The sequence below is a fragment of the Scyliorhinus torazame genome, chromosome 5, assembly GCF_047496885.1.
Source record: "Scyliorhinus torazame isolate Kashiwa2021f chromosome 5, sScyTor2.1, whole genome shotgun sequence".
Lineage (NCBI taxonomy): Eukaryota > Metazoa > Chordata > Chondrichthyes > Carcharhiniformes > Scyliorhinidae > Scyliorhinus > Scyliorhinus torazame.
In genome coordinates, this window is record NC_092711.1 from 292,400,045 (window position 1) to 292,426,626 (window position 26,582).

The 26,582-nt window shown below is 44.0% G+C and overlaps 1 protein-coding gene across 2 annotated transcripts; it reads right to left on the bottom strand.

Annotated features, from left to right (window-relative positions):
- Positions 1 to 13,859: 13,859 nt before the first annotated feature.
- On the bottom strand, positions 13,860 to 26,249 carry fgf16 (fibroblast growth factor 16). 2 transcript variants are annotated; one of them, XM_072505745.1, is made up of 4 exons: positions 25,406 to 26,244; positions 23,993 to 24,096; positions 14,700 to 14,906; positions 13,862 to 14,446 (listed from the first exon to the last, which is right to left on the bottom strand). In XM_072505745.1, the coding sequence occupies exons 1-4, from the start codon at positions 25,680 to 25,682 to the stop codon at positions 14,339 to 14,341; spliced, it is 696 nt and encodes a 231-aa protein (XP_072361846.1). In that variant the 5' UTR covers positions 25,683 to 26,244; the 3' UTR covers positions 13,862 to 14,338. The 2 variants fall into 2 exon arrangements, with proteins under 2 accessions (XP_072361847.1, XP_072361846.1); XM_072505746.1 differs by having other exon boundaries at positions 13,860 to 14,906; positions 25,406 to 26,249.
- Positions 26,250 to 26,582: the final 333 nt, after the last annotated feature.

The following is a 26,582-nucleotide window of genomic DNA, read 5'->3' on the forward strand; positions in this document are numbered from 1 at the left end:
GGCCAATCCCCCTACTCTGCACATCTTTGCATTGTGGGGGTGAAACCCACGTAAACATGGGGGAAATGTGCAAACTCCACCCGGACATTTCACCTTGTTAAAGGCAGCCTTTTCCTTGGCTACGTCTGCATTCCTGTGCTGATATAATCTTATTGAGGGGCCTTCCCACGTGAAATCCCAGTGCTCTCTTGCCCATCGAAGCACCAACTCCTTCTCTAACTTAAAAGGCTGTAAAACCATACACTCACTGCACGAGGAGGATCTCCAGAGTGAGGCTTGGGTCAAAGCGAACGATGGGCCTGGATTAATTCTGGGGGGATGGAAGTACATTCTCACCCATTTTGTGGAACAGGTCTGAGAAATACTGAGTAGGGGCGTGACCGTTGACCCCACAACATGAACATTTTGCCTTCTGGATCTGTTCATGAGGTCGGCAGCTTGTATATTAATACCGTTATTTTTTTGTTATTTTTATTTATTTTTTAATAAATTTAAAGTGCCCAATTCATTTTTTCCAAATAAGGGGCAATTTAGCGTGGTCAATCCACCTACCCGGCACATCTTTGGGTTGTGGGGGCGAAACCCACGCAAACACGGGGAGAATGTGCAAACTCCACACGGACAGTGACCCAGAGCCGGGATCGAACCTGGGACCTCGGCGCCGTGAGGCAGCATTGCTGACCACTGCGCCACCGTGCTGCCCTTATACCCTGTTATAATTGATCACTGCGGCAAGGAAGATTCCAAGGAGGTTTTTTTTTGTGTTCATGTGATGTGGGCGTCACTGGCTCAGCCAACATTTATTGCCCATTCCTGAAGGCATTTAAGAGTCAACCACATTGCTGTCACTCTGCATGTAGGTCAGACCAGGTAAGGGTGGCAGATTTCCTTCCCTAAAGGACATTAGTGAACCAGATGGGTTTTTACCCACCCCGCCCCCAGTTATCCCATCAGACAATACAGTCTCCATGTCCTTGATTATGGCTCCTTGGGACGGCATGTGGCGCAATGGATAGCACTTGTACTGAGGACCCGGGTTCGAATCCCGGCCCTGGGTCACTGTCCATGTGGAGTTTGCACATTCTCCCCATGTCTGCGTGGCTTTCACCCCCACAACCCAAAGATGTGCAGGTTAGGTGGATTGGCCTCGCTAAATTGCCGCTTAATCGAGAAAAAATAATAATTGGGTACTGTAAATTTATTTTTTAAAAGGTTATGGCTCCTTGTGCTTCGATGGTCCAGTTGGTGCTCGCGAGAACTGAACAAATAGGGACCAAGGCCTCCTCAATTGATCTTTTAAGATGCGAAGTCAGGCACTGTCAATATTTTTTGAGCTCAACTGCCAAGATCTTGCTAAGCGCGCTGTCCAGTTGAACCGTGGGAGGCTTCTAAGTCTGTCGTTGAAATTGGGCCAATTCGTTCCGGCTTTGTCTCTCCTGGGCATCACAGCGATGAAGAACTGTCCCCAGATAATTGCAGAGTTTTTTCAGAAACTTAATGACCTGTGGGGCTGGGGAAAAGGGTAGAAAGGTCAGGCTTCCATCGGGAGATAGTTCATGTGCGTCTTCCTCTCGCATTGAGCCACCGGAGGGCCTAAAGCAAAAGCTTAACTGAAAGAAAAATGACTAATATAGGAAGCATAATGGGAGACAATAGCGGTCCCAATAAAATCCATGTTAATCTCCACTATCCATATTTACATTATCTTACCACTTACCAAATCCCCCAATTGCTTTCTGTCTCCTTTCCAACTCTCTTTACCCAGCTCTATTACCTGTGTTTTAAACTTTGTCGCACATTTGTTATACAGCACCTTAATAAGCCTTTTTTGAAAATCCATTTCTATATAAATTACTTTCCCTGTACATACTGTGGTTACCTCGAGATTGAATTTGGCTAGTTAAGCATGATTGGTTATGGTAAATTGCCCCTCAATTGGGAAAAAAAAAAGGATTGGGTACTCTAAATTTTTTTTTAAAGACATGCGGAACAGCAGCTGTGGTGAGCAATGTTGCAGGAAGACTAGCGCACCCGACTCCAAAATAATTTCACCAAAGTGCTTATCTGGGATAGGGATCCATAAACATTCTGATGTTTGTTTGAACAAAGCATCTTATAACAAAATATATTTCCATCAATAATATATAATCCTATCCTCATTAGAGGGCATATGAGACTTGCAGCATCAGAACATTTGACTCGTGTATTTAAATTTGTTTTAATGCTTTCTTCTGACAAATGTTTTCTTTTGAATTAATATAGATTTTTTACATTTTTCCTTTTAAGGGGTAATTTAGCATGGTCAATCCACCTACCCTGCACATCTTTGGGTTGTGGGGGTGAGACCCACGCAAACACTGGGAGAATGTGCAAACTCCACACGGACAGTTACCCGGGCCGGGATCGAACCCGGGGTCTCGGCGTCGTGAGTCAGGAGTGCCACCGTGCCGACCGAATTTATAATAACTATTCCATGACATACTTTCCTATTTTTCTCACTACTATTTACCAGAAATGTACTGCACAGATGTTGTGGTTACAAGAGCAGGTCAGAAGCTGGATATCCTCTTGTGAGTGGCTCAGCTCCTGACTCCCCGCAGCCTTTCCAACATCAGGTGCAATTCAGGGGTGTGATGGAATAGTCACCACTAGCCTGGATAAATGAAGCTCCAAAAACACTCTGGAAGCTCGACGTCACCGAGGATAAAGCCGCCCACTTGATCAGCACCCCACCAATGGTGCAAAGTGGCTGCCTTGTGTACCAACCACAAGTGGCAACAGCACCTCTCACACCTGCAACACTTGCCCACCTAAGGACAAGGGCAGCGGACATTTGGGAACGCCACCATCTGGGAATTTCCCTCTAAGTCGCACATTACTTGAAAACATTGTTGCTCGTCCATAGTCCTGGAATAGCACCGTGAAAGTCCGACAGCACAGAGATGGTGCTGTTTCAAGAAGGTTTCTCACCACCAGCTGGGGCAATTAGGGATGGACAGGAGTTCTGATATAGTCAGAAAGGCTTTATCTCTTCACAGTTGCTGCCCAACTTGCTGAGTTTATCCAGTATTTTCTGGGGGGGGGGGGGGGGGTTCACATATGAACATAGAATATAGGAGCAGGAGTAGGCCATTCGGCCCGTCGAGACTGCTCCATGTTCATCATGGTCATGGCTGATCATCCAACTCAGTAGCCTGTTTCTGCTTTCTCTGTTTATCCTTTGATCCCCTTAGCCCCAAGTGCTGTATCTAATTCCTTCTTGAAATCATACAATGTTTTGGCCTCAACTACTTTCTGTGGTATAGAATTCCACAGGCCAACCGCTCTTTGGATGAAGCGGTTACTCCTCATCTCTGTCCTAAATGATTTACCCGCATCCTCAGACTGTGACCCATGGTTCTAGACACCCCACCATCGGGAACATCCTTCCTGCATCTACCCTGTCCTATTAGAATTTTATAGCTTTCTACAAGATCCGCCCTCATTCTTTTAAACTCCAAAAAATGTTACTTAACTAACTCAATCTCTTCTCATTCGTCAGTCTGCCATCCCAGGAATCAGTCTGGTAAATCTTCGCTGCACTCTATAGCAAGAATATTTTTCCTCAGGTAAGACGACGAAAACTGCACACTATTCCAGGTGTACATTCTCCCCGTGGGTCTCACTCCCACAACCCAAAGATATACAGGCGGGGTGGATTGGCCACGTTAAATTGCCCCTTAATTGGGAAAAAAAGGAATTGGGTACTTTAAATTCACAAAATATTCCAGGTGTGGTCTCACAAAGACATCCCTCCCTCAACTTGTCCAAATCACACTGAAGCATCTCTCCATCCTCGTCATACCCTCCCACCTCTGAAAATTTGGAAATATTACATTTTGTTCCCTCATCTAAATCATTCATATAAATTGTGAATAGCTGGGATCTGAGCACTGACCCCTATAGTACCCCACTAGTTACAGCCTGCCACTTGAAAAAATACCTGTTTATTCCTATTCTGGTTCCTGTCTGCTCACCAATTTTCTCTCCATCCCTGTAGACAGCACCTAATCCCACGTGCTTTAATATTGCACATTAATCTCTTAAGTGAGACCCCATCGAAAGCTTTTTGAAGGTCCAAACAAACCACATCCACTGGCTTCCCTCATTAATTCTACCACATCCTTGAATTCCAGTAGATTTTTCAAGCAAGATTTCCCTTTTGAAAATCCATGCTAACTGTCTGATCCTGCCACTGTTTTCCAAGTGTACTGCTATTAAATCTTTTATCATGGACTATAGGATTTTCCCCACTGCCAGCATCAGACTGACTGGTCTGTAATTCCCTGGTTTCCCTCTCCCTCCCCTTTTAAATAGTTAGCTACCATCCAATCCATAGCAACTGTTCCAGAGCCGGCAGAACCTTGGAAGGTAACCACCAATGCATCCAATATTTCTAGGGCAAGTTCCTGAAGTACTCTGGGATGTAGATTAACAGATCCTGGTGATTTATCAGCCTTCAATCCCATCAATTTCCCCAACACCATTTCCATACTAATATTGATTTCCTTCAATTCCTCCCACCCACTGAACCCCGTGTTCCCCAACATTTCTGGTATGTTATTTACATCTTCCTTAGTGAAGCCAGAACCAAAGTATGTATTAAATTGTTCAGCCATTTATTTGTTCCCCATTACAAATTCCCTTGTTTTTGAGTGTAAGGGATTTATATTTTCCTCATCAATCCTTTTCTCTTCTCATACCTAAAGAAACTTTTACAGTCAGTTTTGATGTCTCCCGCAAGCTTACTCTCGTACTCTATTTTCCCCTTCTTAATCAATTTATTCTACTTTGCTGAATTCTAAATTGCTCCCTACCCTCCAGTCTGCTGTTTTTTTCTGGCCAATCTGTATACCTCTTCCTTGGATCTAGTCCTGTCTATAATTTCTCTTGTAAACCATGGTTTGCTCACATTTAGTGTTTTAATTTTGCACCAATCAGGAATAAACAATTATTGCTCTTCTCCCAAGCTCGTTGAATGTTTGCCATTGCCTATCCATCATTATCCCTATAAGTAACGTTCCCCAATCCATCATAGCCACCTTGTGCATCTTTTTTTTCAATGAAGGGGCAATTAGCATGGCCAGCTGTGCCAACCCATCCCTAATTACCCCTGAAGGGGCAGTTAAGAGTCAACCACATTGCTGTGGGTCTGGAGTCACATGCAGGCCAGACCAGGTAAGGACAACAGATGTCCTTCCCTAAAGGACATTAGTGAACCAGATGGGTTTTCATAACAATCATGGTCATCATTAGACTCTTTTTTTTTTCAAATTCCAGATTTTTATTGAATTCAAATTTCACCATCTGCAATGGCAGGATTTGAGCCTGGGTCCCCAGAGCATTACTCTGGGTCTCTGGTTTACAAGTCCAGTGACAATGCCACTATGCTGCCACCTAACCTGCACATCTTTGGGTTGTGGGGACAAGACCCACGCAGACATGGGGAGAATATGCAAACTCCAAAAAAAACCTCAGCATCACAGGCAGCAGTACTAACCACTGTGCCACCCACCTTGTGCATCATAACATCGTATTTTTCTTTATTTAGAATCAGGGCTTAGTCTCCGAATCAACTACGTCACTTTCCACCTTGATGAAGAATTCTATCATATTATGGTCACTCAGCCCCTAGGATGGCCTGTTCTCCAGTTGATTCCTCAATGTATTGGTCCAGAAAACCATCTGTATGTACTCCAAAAATTATTCCTCTACAGTATTGTTACCAATTTGATTTGCACAATCTTTAAGTAGATTAAAGTCATTCATAATTACAGATGTTCCTTTATCACTTGCGTCTCTAATATCCTGTTTAATGCCTCCCCAACATCATCTCTGCAGTTTGGGGGGTGGTGGCGTAATTGTATTGTTACTGAACCAGTAAACCAGAAACCCAAGGTAATGCTCTGGATACCCCAGTTTGACTCCTGCTACTACTGATGACAAAATTTGAATTCAATAAAAATCTGGAATTAAAAAGTCTAACGATGACCATGAAACCATTGCCAATTGTCGTAAAAACCCATCTGGTTCACTAATGTCCTTTAGGGAAGGAAATCTGCCATCCTTGTCTGGTCTGGCCTACATGTAACTCCAGACCCACCAATACGTAGTTAACTCTTAAAATGGGCAGCATAGTGGTACAGTGGTTAGCACTGCTGCCTCACGCCGCTGAGGTCCCAGGTTCGATCCCGGCTCTGGATCACTGTACGTGTGGAGTTTGCACATTCTCCCCGTGTTTGTGTGAGTTTCACCCCCACAACCCGAAGATGTGCAGGGTAGGTGAATTGGCCACGCTAAAATTGCCCCTCGATTGGAAAAAAATCAATTGGTAAATTATTTTTAAAAACTCTTAACTGCCCCCTCAAGCGCATTTAGGGTTGGGCAATAAATGCTGGCCCAGCCAGTGATGCCAACGTCCCATGAATGAATAACAAAAAATATATATATGTATATATATATACAAACTCCAGTCCCACTAACGTTTTTCCCCTCTTGGTGGTTCTCCGCTCTACCCATACAGATCGTCGGAGCTAATATCCTCATTATTGCGTTAATTTCCTCTTCAACCAGTAATGCAACCCCATCACCTTTTCCTTTTTGTCTGTCCTTCCAAAATACTGAATATCCCCGGATGTTCAATTCCCATCCCTGGTCACCCTACAGCCATGTCTCCTTAATCTCAACTATATCATACCCGTTTACATCTATTTGCGTGATTAGTTCATCCACTTTATTGCAAATGTTCCTTGCATTAAGGCTCAAAGCCTTAAGGTTTGTCTTTTTAACACTCCTTGTCCCATTCCCATTCGCATTCCTTTTCACTGTGGCACCTTTGATTCTGGCTCTTGATTTCTTTATCTATCACTTTTCTTATTCCCCTTCTGCCTTTTGTTCTCATGCCCGTTTCCCCCTTGGTCAGAGCTCGGTAAGACTTTTGCTGCTTTGCAAGCAGTTTAAACTGGAGCTGTCACTCTACATTTTACTTTTGTTTCACTTTGAAATGCCGAACAAAAATTTTTGACACGCAAAGTGGATGTCTAGTTTGGGTCTTGAATGTGTTGCATTGTTTAGCACAAAAAAGTCTAGGCAAGCATTTCAATTCTACTGTTTTTACACACAAAATGGAGCATTATACAATTTTCTGAATGCGCTTCGCTGTGTAGAACATGCTTGGTAAGCAAGAACAGTGAAGAATGGTTGTAACGGCAGCTTTTATCTTTCCAGGCAAAGTATCCCTATGTCTAAGCTTGCACTTTATTTACATTTCATTCCTTCTCTGTTCCCTACATGCTTGCTGCCAAGGCGCCCCTTACAGGCTGGGAATGTGGGCAAAAAAAAACCCCGCAAACAATAATTGCTGAGATATTAGTGATGCATTTTGTGCAAGTTTACAATGTTGGCTGGGAAGGTCGGGTAGTTTTCAGCCAATTCTTTTATTTATTAATAATGTGGATTTGGGAGGGTCATGGGAACGGTGATAGAAAAATGCTTGTATCCAATGTAAAATACGTAAGTTATTGTGTGATATTTGATGACATTCTTGCATGACGTACAGTTTGAAAACTTGAAAGAACATGATCATTATTTTGAGGAGTAGGGTTACACTCACCATTCTTAGTCTAAAGCTGAAGTAGTGTACAGAAGAAGGCTGCTGAATGATAGCATGACTTCTGGGCTTTGCATTGCTGCCAGCAAGTCTCCATGGAGGTAAGGAAATTGATGGATATTAATGAAAATATTTTTGTGATATCTTTTTTCTACATATAATAAGGAAATGCTTCCAACAAAGAGTATTCCCAGTAAAATGTTCTTTCCCTTAAACTGAAATGAATGTCGCCATAGTCCCCGAGGACCATGGGCTGCTCTCCCCTTTTGGTAGAGAGCCGACTCGTGGTGATTTAACCTGAGGCAAGGGGCCTACATGAGAAGGCGGCGTCTTTATGGATAACCTCAGCCGGTACGGGAATGGAACCTGCACCGTTGGCATCACTCTGCGCCCCCCCCCCCCCCCCCCCCCCCAACCACCCTTTAACTAATCCTGTTGTCTTAGCATTTTAGGTCCATTGATTCCTTCCAGATGGTGCCTCCTCTCTTCTTGTTACAAATTTTATTGATGTTTTCAATATGTGCCTTCATACAAATGTTATGTCCGGTGTGCCTTATATTTGCCAAGCTTCAGCTATCATTTAGCTGCTTCCACCGAAATATCACCAGCAACAATTGAACTATTTGGGAAATTGCCAATTGGAAGTGGTGAAAGCTATAAGAGAAAATTCCAACACAACTCAACTGAGGGTATGGGAAAGTCATCAATCAACAATCTGCCAATGAAAACTGCCAATCTGAAATGAAGGGAACCAATTAAACTGTTCCCAGTATTTTAATCCAGAGCGCTGGCATTCCCGCCAAGAAGGTTAGCGCTAGAAATGGCGTTGGACATAAAATTATAACATTTACAAGAACATTATTAAATTCATCTGTCATAATTTTTATGCATTTAAAATAACTTGAAATGGGGTGACAAGGTGGCACAGTGATTAGCACTGCTACCTCGCAGCGCCAAGGACCTGGGTGCGATCCCGGCCCCGAGTCACTGTCCATGTGGAGTTTGCACATTCTCTCCGTGTCTGTGTGGGTCTCACCCCTACCCACAACTCAAAAAGATGTGCAGGCTAGGTGGATTGGCCACACTCAATTGCCCTGTAATTGGAAAAAAAAATTGGGTATTTTAAATTTATAAAAATTAAATTAAATACCTTTTAATTTGGATTGTGTACTGTCAGTGTACAGTGAAAAGTATTGTTCTGCGTGCGGTCCAAACAGATCATTCCATTCATGGAAAAAATATATAACATTTGTGTGAAGGCAAATAAATACACAATGTAAATATATAGACCCAGGCATCAGGTGGGCATACGGAGTGTAGTGCTGCTCAGTAGAGAAGATGAGCAAAGAGATCAGATCAGTCCATAAGAGGGTCATTCAGAAGTATGGTAACAGCGGGGAAGAAGCTGTTTTTGAATCTGTTAGTGCGTGTTCTCGGACTTTTGTATCTCCTGCCTGTTGGAAGAGTGAATAAGCTGGGTGGGAGGGGTCTTTGATTATGCTGCCCGCTTTGTCAAGGCAGCGGGAGGTGTAGACAGAGTCAATGGATGGGAGGTGGTTTTGTGAGATGGACTGGGCTGTGTTCACGACTCTCTGAAGTTTCTTGCGGTCTTGGGCCGAGCAGTTGCCATACCAGGCTGTGATGCAGCCAGTTAGAGTGCTTTCTATGGTGCAGCTGTAAAAGTTGGTATGAGTCAATGTGGACATGCCAAATTTTCTTAGTTGACTGAGAAAGTATAGGCGCTGTTATGCTTTTTTGGTCATAGTGTCAACGTGGGTGGACCGGGACAGATTATTGGTGAGATGTGCACACATAGGAATTTGAAACTGTCAACGATCCCCACCTCTGCACCATTGATAAAGACAGTTTGTGCGATGCTTTGCTTCCTGAAGTCAATGACCAACTCCTTAGTTTTGTTGACGTTGAGGGTGAGATTGTTGTCGTTACGCCACGCCACTAAGTTCTCTATCTTCCTCCGGTACTCTGACTCATTGTTGTTCGAGATCTGACCCACTACAGTCGTGACATCAGCAAACTTGTGGACGCAGTTGGAGCCAACGTTTGCCACACGGACAGTGACCCAGAGCTGGGATCGAATCTGGGACTTTGGTGCTGTGAGACAGCAGTGCTAACCACTGCGCCACCGTGCTGACCTGCTAAATGGTTGACTAGCCTTCAGAAACAATATCATTTTAATGGAATTTCCCCATGTCATTCCTTCCTCGGAGTATTGATTGGATAGGTAAGCGGTTATTATTTGCAGCTGTTGTTCCATGAGTACTCGGCCCAAAGGCAGACTCATTGTCTGTTGATCGCTGAGGTGTTTCTGTGCAAGTTTCTGTCCGTGGTGCGTTGCCCGTCGCCTTCCATTCTCGGGGGCTGGACAAGGAGGCAGTTCTAAGACGCCCTCAGCTGGAACAGGAATTGAACTCACATTGTTGACATTATTCTGAAACGCAGACAAGTGCTGAGCTAACTGGCTCCCTTATACGGTGTCACAAACTGCTATTGGTTGCTGCTGTATTTCGCTGGTCTCCTTTTGGTTCCTCACTCACGGGCTCTTGCAAACTCTCAAGGAAATTGGGATTAATTTTAAGGCTGCACAGGACAGCTCTTCAGTAATTCGCAGAGGTCCCTCATTCTGCATCTCTTGTGGGCAGCACGGTAGCACAGTGGTTAGCACAGTTGATTCGCAGCTCCAGGGTCGCAGGTTCGATTCCCAGCTTGGGTCACTGTCTGTGAGGAGTCCGCACGTTCTCCCCGTGTCTGCGTGGGTTTCCTCCGGGTGCTCCGGTTTCGTCCACCAGTCCAAAGATGTGCAGGTTAGATGGATTGGCCATGATAAATTGCCCTTGGTGTCCCAAAAACGTTAGCTGGAGTTACTGGGTTATGTGGATAGGGTGGAGGTGTGGGATTAATTAGGATTCTCTTTCTAAGAACTGGTGCAGACTCGATAGGCAAAATGGCCTCCTTCAGCACTGTAAATTCTATGATTCATCTTCTGCAATAGACATAGATTCTATAAAACAATAAATTCTTGGGAAGAGACAGTAAGGCTTATCGCGACATCTCCGTTTACTCAATTCGAATACAGTCAGAATACTCCCTCCTGGCCGTTACTGCTTACTGTGTTTGTTCCTTATTCAAGATTGAGGTACACAAACGTTTGAATGCCGATTTCAGAGTCACTGGCCTTGGGGTTGCAATTGCAGTAAAAGCACTGATTTTCCTGAGCGGTCTTTTACTCTATTGAACACTGCTCAATTTTTCCTGTCTCTCTCTCTCATTCTAGTTCCTGTTTCAAAACTGCAAAGTGTATTATTTCATGTTTCCCCTTTCCAATTTTGATTTTTACTGTTGTTAAAGTGCTTTCATTCATTCCAACTGATATTTCTTCATTTGCCCCCTGAATTAAACAAATAAAATGTAGAATATTTTACGCTGCCTCCAAATATTTGAAAACCTCCACACCAACTGTTTGATTTAAACTTCATTTTATTTGTCTGGGCCTCGAAACAATAGCTCCGCGAACCATGGTGGTTTTGGCCAGAATATTAAGAGACATGCTGAATTTACACTTCTGTGGCCTGAGATGATAGTCTTTCCTACCTGTTGCCTGTAACTTAAAAAAAAATTAATTTATGGGATGTGGGCGTCGCTGGTTAGGCTGACATTTATTGCCCTCCCCTAATTAATAATGATCTTTATTGTCACAAGTAGGCTTACATTAACACTGCAATGAAGTTACTGTGAAAAGCCCCTGGTCACCACATTCCGCCACCTGTTCGGGTGCACAGAGGGAGAATTCAGAATGCCCAAATTACCTAACTGCACGTCTTTTGGGATTTGTGGGAGGAAACTGGAGCACCTGGAGGAAACCCACGCAGACTCTGCACAGACAGTGACCCAAGCAGGAATCGAACCAGGGATCCTGATGCTGTGAAACAACAGTGCTGACCACTGTGCTACATTACCCTTCAGAAGGTGGTGGTGAGTGGCCTTGTTGAACCGCTGCAGTCCCTGTGGTGTAGGTACACTCACAGTGATGTTAGGGAAGGAGTTCCAGGATTTTGACCCAGAGACAGTGAAGGAACGACGGATATATTTCCAAGTCGGGGTGGTGAGTGACTTGGAGGGGAACCTCCAAATGCAGAATCAGTTTGAGGGACTGTCATTTCAATTCCTTACCAGGTGGGTGTGAGCTCACAGCATAAGTCACACAAACTTGGCTCAGCTATATATTTAATAGAGCTTTAAGGATATTGACGTGGGAAGTAGGAAAAATCAGTCTAGTTACAAGATTAAAGGCACATTTCTGAGTGGAGAAGAGTTTTACTCTGCACCTAGACTCCACTCTGGAATGCTTGTTGCTACCACCAGGTTCAAAAGTGGTAAGTGTTTCATGCCCCAGTATTGACATTCCTCATCCCAGTAAACACAAACAGAAAGCAACTCCAGCCGTAACTTCCTCGCAATGCACCACCGTCGCCCTTACCCTAAAAGAGCACTCACTGCCTTAGTGGTTTATTCTGAAAGTTTAACCAAACTCTTGTGACTAATACAAAAGTCTGGAATACATCCGTGGTAGTTTTTAAAAAAATGTAGAGTACCCAATACTTTTTTTTTTCCCAAGGGGCAATTTAGTGTGGCCAATCCACCTACCCTGCACATCTTTGGGTTGTGGGGGTGAGACCCACGCAGACACGGGGAGAATGTGCAAACTCAACACAACAGTGACCCAGGACCGGGATTGAATCCAGGTCCTCGGCGCCCTGAGGCAGCAGTGCTAACCACTGAGGCACCATGCCGCCCACATCCGTGATTTGGGAACTCACATTTTGATCTTAAGAGATATTCCTTTGTTTGTAGGAAATAAAATCTTGCTGGGGTTGTTAACAGGTAGTGCGCCCAGGGAGTTATGTGTTGGAGAGTGTAGCTGGTTACTGTAAACATCCTCAGCTGTTTCAGCTATTGCATAACCACATCAAATAGGTTCCAATTGCAACATGCTGACATAGAACATTAGCAAAAGGTAACCAAACCATTTGCAAAGATCTGACCACTCCATTAAATCTTGGAGCAAAGTGCCTTCACAAGCAAATAATGACACTGAAAACTTTCCTTTGTCGATTAAAGGGATAAAAAGATAGAAGGCCCTGAAAACGGAATGGATATAGGTGAGCGCTGAAGGCAGAATATTGCCTGGGGAGGGTTAGGGAATGGTTCCTCAGAAAATGTGAAATTTGGCTATCTCATTTGGAGCATTTCCAATATTTCTGAATCTACTAACAAACACGGAGGTTGCATTTATCTGAACAGAAATTTGTTTTATCTCTTAAAAAGGAAAAGGCTTTGGCATTTTTGGAGGGAAAACTTTTCCCGATTATCTATCTTTTCATTTTAAAATCCCTTTCTTCCTATAGAAATATGTTTTAAAAGGTCACTGCCTGTGTGGAGTGTACATTCTCCCCGTGGCTGCGTGGGTTTACTCCGGGTGCCCTGGTTTCCTCCCTCAGTCCAAAGATGTGCAGGTCAGATGGATCGCCCGTACTACATTGTCCCTTTGTGTCCAGGGATGTGCAGGTTCGTTTGTGGGGTTACAGGGTGGATGGGTGAGTGGACATAGGTAGGGTGCGCATTCAAGGGGTCAGTGCAGACTTGATGGGCTGAATGGCCTCCTTCTGCACTGTATTGATTCTATGATATGATGATCTGTAACTTAATCAATCTTAACTTACAAGTCTGAGTCCACTGAACTTGTGTTACAGTTTAAAACGTTTACTCTGCCTTGTGGATCAGAAGTATTTTAATGTTTGACCCCCCCCCCCCCCAGCTGAAAAGTAGTTGAATCCTGTAAAAGAATGAGGGTATTACACACGGTGATACAACAAAAGGTTAGAAGAACAGAAATGACTAGAAACATATAAAGCAAGTCCATCGCCATTTAAAAAAAATAATAAGTGAATATTCTGCTGAGCAACCTTTCAGCTGAGCTCATGTACATAATAATAAAGTTTCTACGTGGAACTGACCACAAGAGAAGGGAAAGAAGCAATAATGAAAAATAAATGGTCAAATATGCTAAATACTAATAAAGAGACGAGCTGCAAAGGAGTTTTTTTAAAAACAATTAAATTAACATCACACTCGCCTAGCAGGTTGGAGAATAAAAGGTTTTACTATGTAACGGATTCGAAATATTTTGGAATATTTGTAACATGTTAAGTTTCAGTCATAATGATTTCTTTTTATTAAGAGTGAACAAGCAACATGTTAATTGTACAATATACTTCTTGCTTTTAACAAAGTGTTTTTTTATTGTCCATAACCTTTTTTTAAACTCAACATTCATAGATCTTCATAACTTAAAAGTGGTCATTTACATTCCAGCAGGATCTAATCCCTCCAGACGGCAATCTGGTCTATACATTGTCTTTAAAAATATAGTCTATGTAATAAATAAATATATAAAATAAATAGAATATTGACATTTCTATAAATAGTGTTTGTTCATTTGTACAGTGTCCATGGTAATCATTTTAGCCCATTCAAAAGACTGGGAATCGTATATCTTCTTCGCTCTTCTCTTCTGTCTAACATAGTAAATATCTGCTTTCAGCAGCGTGTCATCCACAGTTCTGAAATATATCGACTTTTGATAAATATATAACTTTTTAGCTCAAAGCTTCTTTATTTGCAGCAGCGTTTATCACCACTTAGTGGCCTCTCATTTCTCTCCAGCAATAAAAATGTCCATTGTCTGCGAGTCTTTGCGTTCCTCGCCTCCTCAACAAATACCTAGAAGCAAAATTCAGTGGAGAATATAGATGTGTGAGTATTAAAAAAAATCCTGGGACTGTGCACTTCATAAAGGTTTGATACTATTAATAGTGGTAATGAATTCAACCAAAATGGTCATCGCAGAAATGGCCACGGGTTTCTTGTTGGCATTGCTCCCCAGAATAGCTAAAGCTCCCGCGTATGTACAACACTTGCAAGGCAGCGGAGATTATCAACTATAGTTAAAGAGGTCTCTGTATAATGTTGGTACCTTTTCAGGGTCCACGGGCCTAGGTAAAAAGTGAGTAAATTTTTGATGCCGTTTAGTCCTATATCCTTCCCGTGGGGAGCCATCTTTATTCAAAGCCACATAATAATGTCTCCCAGTATCTAAGTGTTTATACAAAGTTGATGCGTAGGTATTGTACCAGTTCTCCTCAAATTGCTCCCGGAAAACACACTCTGACGTTAATTTTTTCTGTAAGAAAGAAAAAAGATATTAATTAGAAGGTGTAATACATGTACTTTCAGTGCTATTTATTTCCTACATTACATTCTATTTAATAAGTTACCGGTAAAGCTGATAACAATAAGAACAGTGGGTGAGATTTTAACTCCCTCAAAACCCAGCTACTTGCACAGGAGTTAAAATTGGGTCCAATGTCACTCAAACCAGGAGCTAATAACCAACAAATGGTTAGGCTGGATTGGCCATGCTAAATTGCCCTTAGTGTCCAAAAAGGCTAGGCTGGGTTATTGGGTTACGGGGATAGGGTGGAGGTGTGTAAGTCGGGTGCCCTTTACAGAGCCGGTGCAGACTCGATGGGCCAAATGGCATCCTTCTACACACCAAATTCTATGACATCTAAATGAGAAAGAGTGCAACTTAGAGATGGAAATCTTTTTTTTTTTAATTTCCCAATTAAGGGGCAATTTAGCATGCCCAATCCACCCATCCTGCACATCTTTGGGTTGTGGGTGTGAGACCCACACAGACACGGGGAGAATGTGCAAACTCCACATGGACAGTGACCCAGGACCCAGGTCCTCGGTGCCGTGAGGCTGACCACTGCCCCCCAGTGCTGCCCCCTTAGTGATGGAAATCTAAGGTGCCTGTTCAATTTTAATAATTGCCTTGTAGCAGTGAGAAGTAAAACTGGATTTCTTTAATAGAGAGCAATCTACTAGTAGAATCGAAATGACCAGCAGAATTGCTAAACTACGTACCGCTTCACATATGCCAAACAACATTTGATATTTTCTGGTTAAAGTGTAAAACCTAGCAGTAAAACTGGGCTCTCACTAAAACAGAAGCCATTCCCTTTTCTTGAAGATATGAATTCTCTCTCTCTGTCTCTCTCTCTCTCAGTCAGGGGACTATAGTTAAGTTGTGTTGATATGATGTAGCCTAAGGGAGCTGAAGTTAATTTTGCCAGAATTGCCTTATTTATCATCTGAAATTATCTTGAATTGTAAGGAAACAATTCTCCTTTTCCACAGGGTTTGGAATTGAGTACTCTTTAAAAAAAATATATATGTTTTAATGATCACTCCCATTTTTTTCCTTGTTTGATAAAATAATCAACTGGGTCTCTGTACGTCTTTGAAACTGTGAAACAACTGATTGAGATACAGTGCTTTCCACAGGGAAAGAGGAAAGTTGGAAGCTCAGCCACTTTTAGGCAGTGCGGTCGCACAGTGGTTAGCACGTTGCTTTACAGCGTCAGAGTCCCAGGTTCAATTCCCAGCTCGGGTCACTGTCTGTGCGGAGTCTGCACATTCTCCCCATGTCTGCGTGGGTTTTCTCCGGGTGCTCCGGTTTCCTTCCACAAATCCCGAAAGACGTGCCTGTTAGGTGAATTGGACATTCTGAATTCTCCCTCTGTGTACCCGAACAGGCGCTGGAGTGTGGCGACTCGGTGCTTTTCACAGTAACTTCATTGCAGTGTTAATGTAAGCCTACTTGTGACAATAACAAGGATTATTATTATTTTGGCCATTCCTGCCACCAGCTGTGCTTCATCCATCCACTCTCTGCTAGAGAACAGTGAGGGAGCAGATTACACAGCATCAAAGATGCCCAATTGGTAAATACAAATCTGAAACACACAGGTTGAATTCTAAGTTTTAGAATTAGTGGTGGCAGGGACAGTACAGTTGGCCTCAATACCTTGAGGAAAGGTCAGGAGCACTGTCCAGTTCACCCTGATGGAAAGTGCAGGAGACATTAGGACCAGGTACTTCATCAAAACAAAGAGGTACCGATACTTGCTGGCAAGGTTCCGTACTTCAAGAGTGACCACTTTAACAAGGAGTTTGTCTAACGTTACTCGGTATCTCAATTTAAAAAGAGCGGGGAAATTGTAGAAGGGTGGATTAATGGGGGAATTAAAAATAAACACTTGTCATTTTAATTGTCTTTACCTACATTTTTAATGGATAAGGGCAAAAAATTGAATCTTTTGGATAACCACATTTTGGCAGTTTCTATGGCAAAGGTCATGTTTGGACCACATGTGTGAACTTTATTATTTTAAATTTAGAGTGCTCAATTCATTTTTTTCCAATTAAAGGGCAATTTAGGTGGCCAATCCACCTATCCTGCACATCTTCGGGTTGTGGGGGCGAAACCCACGCAAACACGGGGAGAATGTGCAAACTCCACACGGACAGTGACCCAGAGCCGTGATCGAACCTGGGACCTCGGTGCCGTGAGGCAGCAATGCTAATCACTGCGCCACCGTGCTGCCTATGCGTGAACTTTAAATGAGTACCCAGTCATGCAATGGATATATTCCTACTCCAGATATTCATGGGCCTCTTAGCCCCTACAAAATTACAGCAATACATTTTAAGCCTGAGGGTCTTGCACAATAGATTAATTTTTAAATACGAAAACAAAGCAAAATACGTTGGATGTTGGGGATTGGTTATACAAATAGAAATTGCTGGAAATGCTCAGCAGGTTACGGCAACATCTGGAGAGTGAGACATTGTTGAAGTTTTAGCCCTGGCATCCCCAAGGACGCTGCCAGAACTGATGAGTATTTCCAGCATTTTCTGTTTGTAATTGATTTTTGAATTGAGCTGCTTTGGTTTGGGTGGGTTCAGGCAGTTCTCAAACAACACACTAGAGGGAGCTCTGTGGAACAGGCATACGCACCGTTTGGGAGGGAGTGGGGGAAGTCAGAAACAGAGCAAAAGAACTGGTAGGACCAGTCCTGCTCCATGGGAACATGTCACCTTTTGAACAATCAGGCTTGTATTAACAGTAGACACATCCTGTTGTGGTGGTGACAGGAAGCTGCAGTGTAAGCCCTCGAGGGTGAAAGAAATCCTGCTCAGTGGGGGAGGGGAACCACAGGTAGAGCACTCAAAAGTCTCAGACTGGCACAAAGCTTTGAATTATTTGTTTTAGCCAGAAACAGGTTTTTTTAAATGTCCCTGATGTAAGCGTAAATGTATATCCATTTTAAACGACTATCTGCTGTTCATATGGAGCACACTAAGTGAATGACGGGTACTCTGTTGGGGTGTGGGTACCCTCTTCACTCAATGAAATGACACAAGACAAGGCAAACATTTGCCGTCTGCTATTCTGTGTGGTGGACCGAACTAAAGGGGTGAACATGATTGTTGGGGTAAAGTTCAATTTCTTTTTATTCGATTGAGTGATATGTAATCTATGTTTTAGTTAAACCTTAATTAAAGGAAATATTGAAAACACGTAAATTCATATTTTTGCATAATGTTTATAATTATACAGGAATGTCATCATTACAATCCTGTTGTTACAAACCTAATTTTATAGAAGCACTTGTCCTCACATAAAACCACATGAGTAAACTCAGGAGTTCACATGGTAATTAAAGTTAACCTGTGCCAGTTTCACTGAATTTATTCGCAATAATAATGTGAATTACAGAGTCCTTAAGCTGGAAACCCACCAACAAAAATATGAATCGTGCCCTCTACAACTTCAGCCCAGATGTTACAAACAGCCATATTATCACCAACAGTCTATGTGGGAAGGTTGGTGACTGATGAATGGTGCCTGATCCTCAGCCTGGCAATTGTAACATCACATGGATCGGAGGTAAAGGTAGTTATCCAATTTACAGGTTATCATCAACTTCATAAATTTACCTTCAAGTGTGCCCCATAGCTGACCCCAGCCTAAGATCTGACTAGTTTTATTTAAAACGCAAATGACTATTGGACTATGTTCTGTTGGTACTCCATTCTCTCAAGATTTGAGTTCTGTTGCAGAAATGAAAAACCATACACTCACAGTAAAACAGTCCATGTATTGTAAAAGCAGCTATTTATCTTATTGCTTTATATTTCCTTCTTCCCTTTAAAGCCCAGTTGTTGCGCCGTGGTTAGCACTGCTGCCCCACAGTGCGAATGACCCGGGTTCGATCCCACCCCGTGTGGAGTTTGCACGTTTTCCGGTGTCAACCCCCACAACACACAATGTGCAGGGTAGGTGGATTGGTCACGCTAAATTGCCCCTTAATTGAAAAAAAAGATTTGGTACTCTAAATTTAAAGAAATAAGAAATAAAAAGAATGCCCAGTTGTATTTTCAAAAGGGATGTGAGGCCTTTTACAAGAGGATTCCTGAAACCAAGACTACTTACTTCAATGATAAACAAAATGAGAAAACTAAATGCTAATTCCTATAGCCCTTTTTTTATTTCCAAAATGGTTCTTCAGATTTTAGGGTTCTAAATAACTGAATGAATTCTGTTGAAAGCTCCTTTGTCTTTAAGGAGCAAGCAAACATAACATATTTATTGCTCCCCATCACTAATCTTCTCCTAGTTCACATGATTTCCTGTGTACATTCTCCTCGTGTCTGCGCGGATTTCCTCCGAGTCCTCCCACTGTCTGAAGATATGCAGGTTAGGTGGATTGGCCATGGTCAATGCACGGGGTTGGAGGGATAGGGCAGGGGAGTTGGCATAAGTGGGGTACTCTTTCGGAGGACCGGTATAGACTCGATGGGCTGAATGACCTCCTTCTGCGCTGTGGTGATTCTGTGATTTCCTTTCCTTAATCTCACTCCTTCATTTTCTCTGTTCATTTTAATTCCTGTTTCTGTACTTTCTCTCCTGCTCTGGGACCTTGCCAGAAATATCGGGTCAAAATTAAATGCAATTTGTCCCATCATATTTGTTTGCCAGCAACAATTATTGAAAGCAAGCATATGGAACATAGGAACAGGAGAAGCCCATCAAGCCTGCTCCACCATATGTGCTGTGCGTTACCTCCTGTCCCCTGATATTTGATGTCAGCTAGGACATCCTTCATCCTTGAAGCTTCACAATCCTAAAGCAATTTTCATGTTATGATGTGAGTAGGCACGTGGATAGTAGACAGCAATGTCAAAATGATGCAGGAGAGGGAAGCACGGTGGCGCAGTGGTTAGCACTGCCATATCACTGCGCCGAGGTCCCAGGTTCGATCCCTGCTCTGAGTCACTGTCTGTGTAGAGTTTGCACATTTTCCCCCACAATCCAAAGATGTGCAGGGAAGGTGGATCGGCCACACTAAATTGCCCCTTAATTGGAAAAAATGAATTGGGTACTCTAAATTTATAATTAAAAACAAAGAAGCATGGAGGAATTCATTTACAAAATTGCAACATTCCTACTAAATTGTTTTCTCCTTTCCCCAGTTATGGTAGTGTGAAACCCATCATTCATGGGCAATGGGTCATTGCTCAGAAAATTACTGCTAGAAGGCACAGGAATGGTCTTCATGGCAAAGCATCCACTCACAATATGCTGACAAATATTAACGGCTTAGTTCTGCTGAGAATCACATTTGTGATCCTACCCTTCACCCAATAGACTATAGAGCCAAAGGTTGGTATTCCAGAACGTGGCAACAATTATATCGCCCCATTGGAGTTGCAGGCCAAATCTAAACTGTACTTCTCTTGGCACAATGGTATACCACTCTTGGAGTCCGAAGGTTGTGGGCTCCGATCCTGCTGCAGAGGCTTGAACACTTCAATGCGGCACTGGAGGAGTGCTGCATTCAGCACAGTAAGAAGTCTTACAACACCAGGTTAAAGTCCAACAGGTTTGTTTCGATTCACTAGCTTTCAGAGTGCAGCTTCTTCATTAGGTGAAAGAAGGTGAGGAAGGAGCAGCGCTCCGAAAGCTAGTGATTCAAAACAAACCTGTTGAACTTTAACCTGGTGTTGTAAAACTTCTTACTATGCCCGCCCCAGTCCAATGCCACTCCACATCATGGCATTTAGGGACGGCACGGTAGCACAGTGGTTAGCACTAGTTGCTTCACAGCGCCAGGGACCCAGGTTCGATTCCCGGCTTGGGTCACTGACTTTGTGGAGTCTACATGTTCTCTCTGTGTCTATGTGGGCTTCCTCCGAGTGCTCCGGTTTCCTCCCACAAGTCCCGAAAGACGTGCTTGTTAGGTGAATTGGACATTCTGAATTCTCCCTCTGTTTACCCGAACAGGCGTCAGAGTGGGTGAATGGTGGCCTTTCACAGTAACTTCAATGCAGTGTTAACGTAAGCCTACCTTGTGACACTAAGAAAGATCATTATTTATTTTGAATAGGGTGATAAATCAAGACTCTGGGCATAAAAGATTCCCTGATACCTTTTGAAGAAACTTAAGAAACCTCCTGGCCAATAGTTTCCCTCAACGAACATCACCAAAAGAGATAATTGCTGCTTGTGGGAGTTGGCTGTCAGCAAAGTGGCTGCTGTGTTTCCCTTCATTACAACAATAACTATAAGTCAAGAGTATTCCATTGGTTACAGGCGATTTGGGTTGTCCATAGGTTAAGAAAGCTACTATATATAAATGTCAGTTCTCTTTCTTAATATTCATTCATGTGTGTTGCACAACAAAGGACTTCCTGGGCTGGTCTAACCGCAATTTATAAAATAGATAGAGTCTGCATTGCCTTGCACTTCTGAAGAATCGGGGTGCAACTCCCCTTGCTGTAAAGCTGCCAACACAACAGTCACGTAAAGACTCCTGAAATTTCCATGTGGCCTGACACAAACAGGGTGATACAGGGACATTGTGCATTGTGTGACACTGAAAAATATCAGAATATATCCATTTTAGTTCTCTCGGATAACCATTACAGTTGTTTGTTTGATAACAATGAACAACTTCTAAGGGAAGGAACAAGTCTATACTGCTGTTTCTGATTGATGTGTTGAGTTAAAGGGCGTTATTGCTTTTAATAGTGGGTTTACTATTAGGCACAGGTCTGGACCAGCCAGAAACAACAGGCTTCAGAGTTTTGCTGCTGTACCACAGTATCTAGAGCCATGGCGAGATCACATTGCAACAGATGGTAGGTATATTTGCACAGAGCAAATATTTTAAAGAGGAAATTAACTTAAGCAACCCCATCTCCGTACTTTGGGGAACTACTTAAAGTCAAAATGGTTGGGTGATATTCTGGGATAACGACTGCAATGGGATTCACCTGATTACACTGTGGATTCCACAGTAACTGTATCAGCTGAAATAAAACGACTGCACAATAGCATATTTCTGAGTGTACTTGTGTAAGTCACAACCTTAGCTTTAATTACTAGATACAAGATCTGGACTGCCACCCAGGGAAGAGCAAAAGGATCCAGGGATGCCATAGAACCATGGAATTCCTACTGTGCAGAAGGAGGCCATTCGGCCCATCGAGTCTGCACTGACCCTCTGAAAGAGTACCCTACCTAGGCCTATTCCCCCACCAAACCTGCACATTTTTGAACTGTGGGAGGAAACCGGAGCACCCGGAGGAAACCCACGCAGACACAGGAAGTGCAAACTCCACACAGACAATCACCCAAGGCTGGAATTGAACCCGAGTCCCTGGCACTGTGATGCAGCAGTGCTAACCACTGTGCCACCGTGCCACCCATAAGAAGGATGCAGAAGAATGGGTGGCAGCTCTGTGCAAGTGGACTACACCATTGTGAACAGGACTACACCATTGTGAACATTTGCCATTGGTGTTACTACAATTGTTTCCACAGTGGCGGTTCAGTGTTACCTTCTGAAGATAGTCACTGCCCCATCCCACTTCCTGATATCCATCTTAAAGTTGCCCTTTTTGCCGGTGAGAACTGTCAGTTGTCCTCCTGTCCCGTCTCAAATTGACACAAAGTTCTGGATTTTCATTTCCCTATCACTTGTGGTTTCCTATGTATCTGCTGTTCCCTTTCGGTCAGCTCCTTTACATAGCTAGTTTATATTTCCATCTTTAAGCTATGTAAACGAGCTGACCGAAAGGGAACAGCAGATACATAGGAAACCACAAGTGATAGGGAAATGAAAATCCAGAACTTTGTGTCAATTTGAGACGGGACAGGAGGACAACTGACAGTTCTCACCGGCAAAAAGGGCAACTTTAAGATGGATATCAGGAAGTGTTTCTTTACACAGTGGTGAGAAATGGAGAGATCTTCTGGATAAATTGGTGAGATAAACAGCCTAGAACCATTTCGGAAACAACTGAGATTATTTCGGGGGGCGGGGGGGGCAGAGTTTGAGTTTGTCCTGATTGGATGAGGTAAGATTAGCCTTGATCTTCTTTGTATATACAGTAACATCATGATGTTATCTTGCCAGGACTCACACCTGCACACATCCTCTCCTACCTACTCTGACAAAGTGAAGTTTCCTGCAACAACATTGAATTTGACCATAGACACAAACACACAGACATGCACGCACAAACACATACACAAACAAGACTCAAACAGACAGACATGCACACAGAGAGTCACACGCACACATACACAAACAGACAAAAACACAGGCATGCACACAGACACAACAAACACAAACACAGACATGCACACAGACACACACAAATATAGACACACATACACAAACACACATGCACGGTCATGCACATATACTAACAGACACATGCAGACAGACACACATACACAGACAAAAACACGCAGACATGCACACACCGTAATGCACACAGACACAAACACAGACACTCCTACAAACACACAGACATACACACATACACAAACATGCACACAGGTACACACATAAACAGACATACACACACAGAAATGCACACACACACAAACACAGACACACATACACAAACAGGCACAAATACCAGACATATACACACAGACATGCACTAACAGACACAAGCACACAGGCACAAACACAGAAATACACCACAGACCTGCACACAAACACAGACACACAGACATAGACCGACATACAAACAGACACACACACACAAATAAACATACATGCACACACACAGGAGTACACTCAGACATACACAGACGCAAACACAGGCGGAAACACACAAGCATACACTCACAAACAAAGACATACACGCACACACACAAACATACACGCAGGCTCACACATAAACACACAGACATACGCAGAGACACAAACACACAAAACCAGTTAATGGAAATCCGGTAATAATCAGTCTGATTTTTGAGTTCCCTGTTCACAAACTTTGGTCCAGTTGTCTGGAACTTTAGAGTTACAAGAAATTCGGGAAAGACGTTGAACTTACCGACCCAAAGAGTTCGCCTCTCTCGTTCATCCCCAGGTAAAGTCCCGAGTCCACCCCGCGGATACTGACCAGTCCCACCGCCAGGCTGATGAACTCCAGGATACCTGCACAGACAGGGCAACTTGTCAATGGTGGCGGCCACCCGAGCGGTTAGATTAACGCAAGCGAGCCTGCTCCGCCCGAGGGCACAGTAAAAATCACAGAGGATTAATGTGCACATTTTAGTGGAAGTTCCTGAGTCCAGTGATGGTCACACACACAGCTGGCTGCTGTCAACTATCCCACATACCCAGAAAAAAACCCTTCTGCCTTCCGCTGCACAATAGAGTTGAGAAAATAACATGAATTATTTTTAAGGTGGGACAGAAATGATGCTGTGGTCACCAAAGAGTTAAAAAGAGAAAGTTTGAGTGATTCTATATTTTAAAAAAAGAGCATGATTCAGGCTGGTGCATGGTGTCAGGTCACAGGGTCTGCTTCTAATTAGAAACTCCTCCATTATTTCAGTTTTCATTTATTTTTAAGCTGTTTGATTGACCTTAAAACAGCCCGTGTGATGTTTGCCGTATCGCTTTCCGGGCAGGCGCGGTGGAAAAGTTTTTGAGTAAACTTTTTAAGGTGGGGTTGACAGTAATGGGGAGGAATTGGCAGTCTGGGGGCAGCTTGGGCTTTGGGTAAGAACGGGCGCTGGGGCTGGGAAGCGGCTCTGCAGACGACAGGAGTCTCTGCAACTCCCCAAAGTGGGTGCAAGGCACCTGTTTCAATGGGGGGTGGGGGGTGGAGAAGGGGCTTGGGGGGGGGGGGAGGGTTGCCTATTGAGTGTATCTCCCAACCTCCCTGTGTGTGTGTGATTCTCCCTCTTGACTCTCCCAGGGCAGGTATTCTGTCTATCTGTTTGTGGTGCTTCTCTCTCTCACTCCATATCCCCGGAAGGAGGTGATCCTCCCCCCCCCCCCCCCCCCCCCCAAGCAGCGCAGACATCCAAGGGCTGTGGGGTTTGACTGTGAATACAGCAATCTCTCCCAACCTGCCACAAATACAGTGTCAAAAATCCCGAAACCGCGCTGGACACGATGCCGGAGATCTTTGGAAGCCTTTTCCACCTTACCCTGCAAAGACTGTGTGGAGAAGGTGTGCAAGGGAGCTGGGGAAGAGGGAGGGGAAAAGAATAACGTGAAAGGTTCACATGTGTCACAGATCCCCCCCCCCCCCCCCCCCACCCACCCAGTAAAGCAGCAGGTAACATAGAGTGAAGAAACCTTCATTGTGGAGTTAACCTCACGGTGCAGAGTCCGGCTGGGTAGGTGCCCCATGCCCAGCTCCATACACACACACACACACTGGCATTTTCCAGACACCAGTTGCAGCGAGGGACGCAATCCCCCCTTTCCTCCCCCTCCCTATCCCGCTTACCGAATCGGCTGTGATCCTGGCGGGTCCCGTGCACAGTGCCGTCCGGGAAGATTTCCAAGTGAAAGCCGGTCCTGCAGTAGAGCTGCCTCCGGCGCAGGATGCCTTTGAGGTGGGCGAAGTCGGTGGGTGTTCCCCTCTGGAGCCTGCCTTCGATCTGCCCGAGCCTCTCGCTCAGGAAGCCGGGGGAGTCCGCCTGGGCCAGCACGGGCATATTCCCAAGAGGAACGGCGTGGATGTCTGTGTCCAGGGCTCCCAGAAAGCTGCCCAACTCCGCCATCACAGACACGGGCCGATCAATTAGAGCCGCGATCACTTTTTATTAATCAGCCCTGGGCTCGGGAGGAATGCGCCCAGAGCAGCCCCCCTCGTGTATAATCACAGAGCAGGCGATTTTGTTTTGACTGCACCGTTTATAGAGATCCCGGCGCATTAATCTCCGCTTAAATTTCATAACTGAAGTCCAGGGGAATCAGATGAAAGCAGCTGTTTATATACATACTCTCACATTGACATATTCGATATTTAAATAAGCCCCGCCTGGCATCCTCACCGCTAATGGTCTCTGAGATTCATTGCGTTCGAACTGAGAGAGCTGCAACCCATTGTTAACTATGTAAAAACACACACACACACACACACACACACAAGGCAAGCTGGAGAAGGCACTGGTGCATACCAGCACTTGGCAGCTCCTGCTCCTCTCTACACGTTTAATGAAATCATACAACTTTAGCCTGCTGCACAGTACTTACAACAGCAACACAGAAAAAATAACACTCCAGCTTCTTTGCAACATGTTGCAAAAACAGATGCCCGCGTGGCTCGGTGCAATTTCAATAAAAAATAACACATTTTCCATCCATTTCATCACAGAGTGCGAATAGCAACAATCTGATTTTGCCTCCACGTAGGGGTGTCAGCTGCCTTGCACTCTGTCTCTCTCTCTGAAAGGATTCCCTTGCACAACTGGAAGTGGGGTTTGAACAAGGGGTTTGAAGGGCAGCACCTTGTACAACAGGTGCTTCCCCCGGCTAGTTTTTATTCTCTCCCCCCCCGCCCTCTACCTGTCCTCCCCTCACCCCATATTACAAACCCAGCTGTTTAAGTCTGTGACGAACTGTGCCAGGGCTGGGCTGGGCTGTCCCTAACCAGCATTCAGCACCCCCCAGGGCTGACA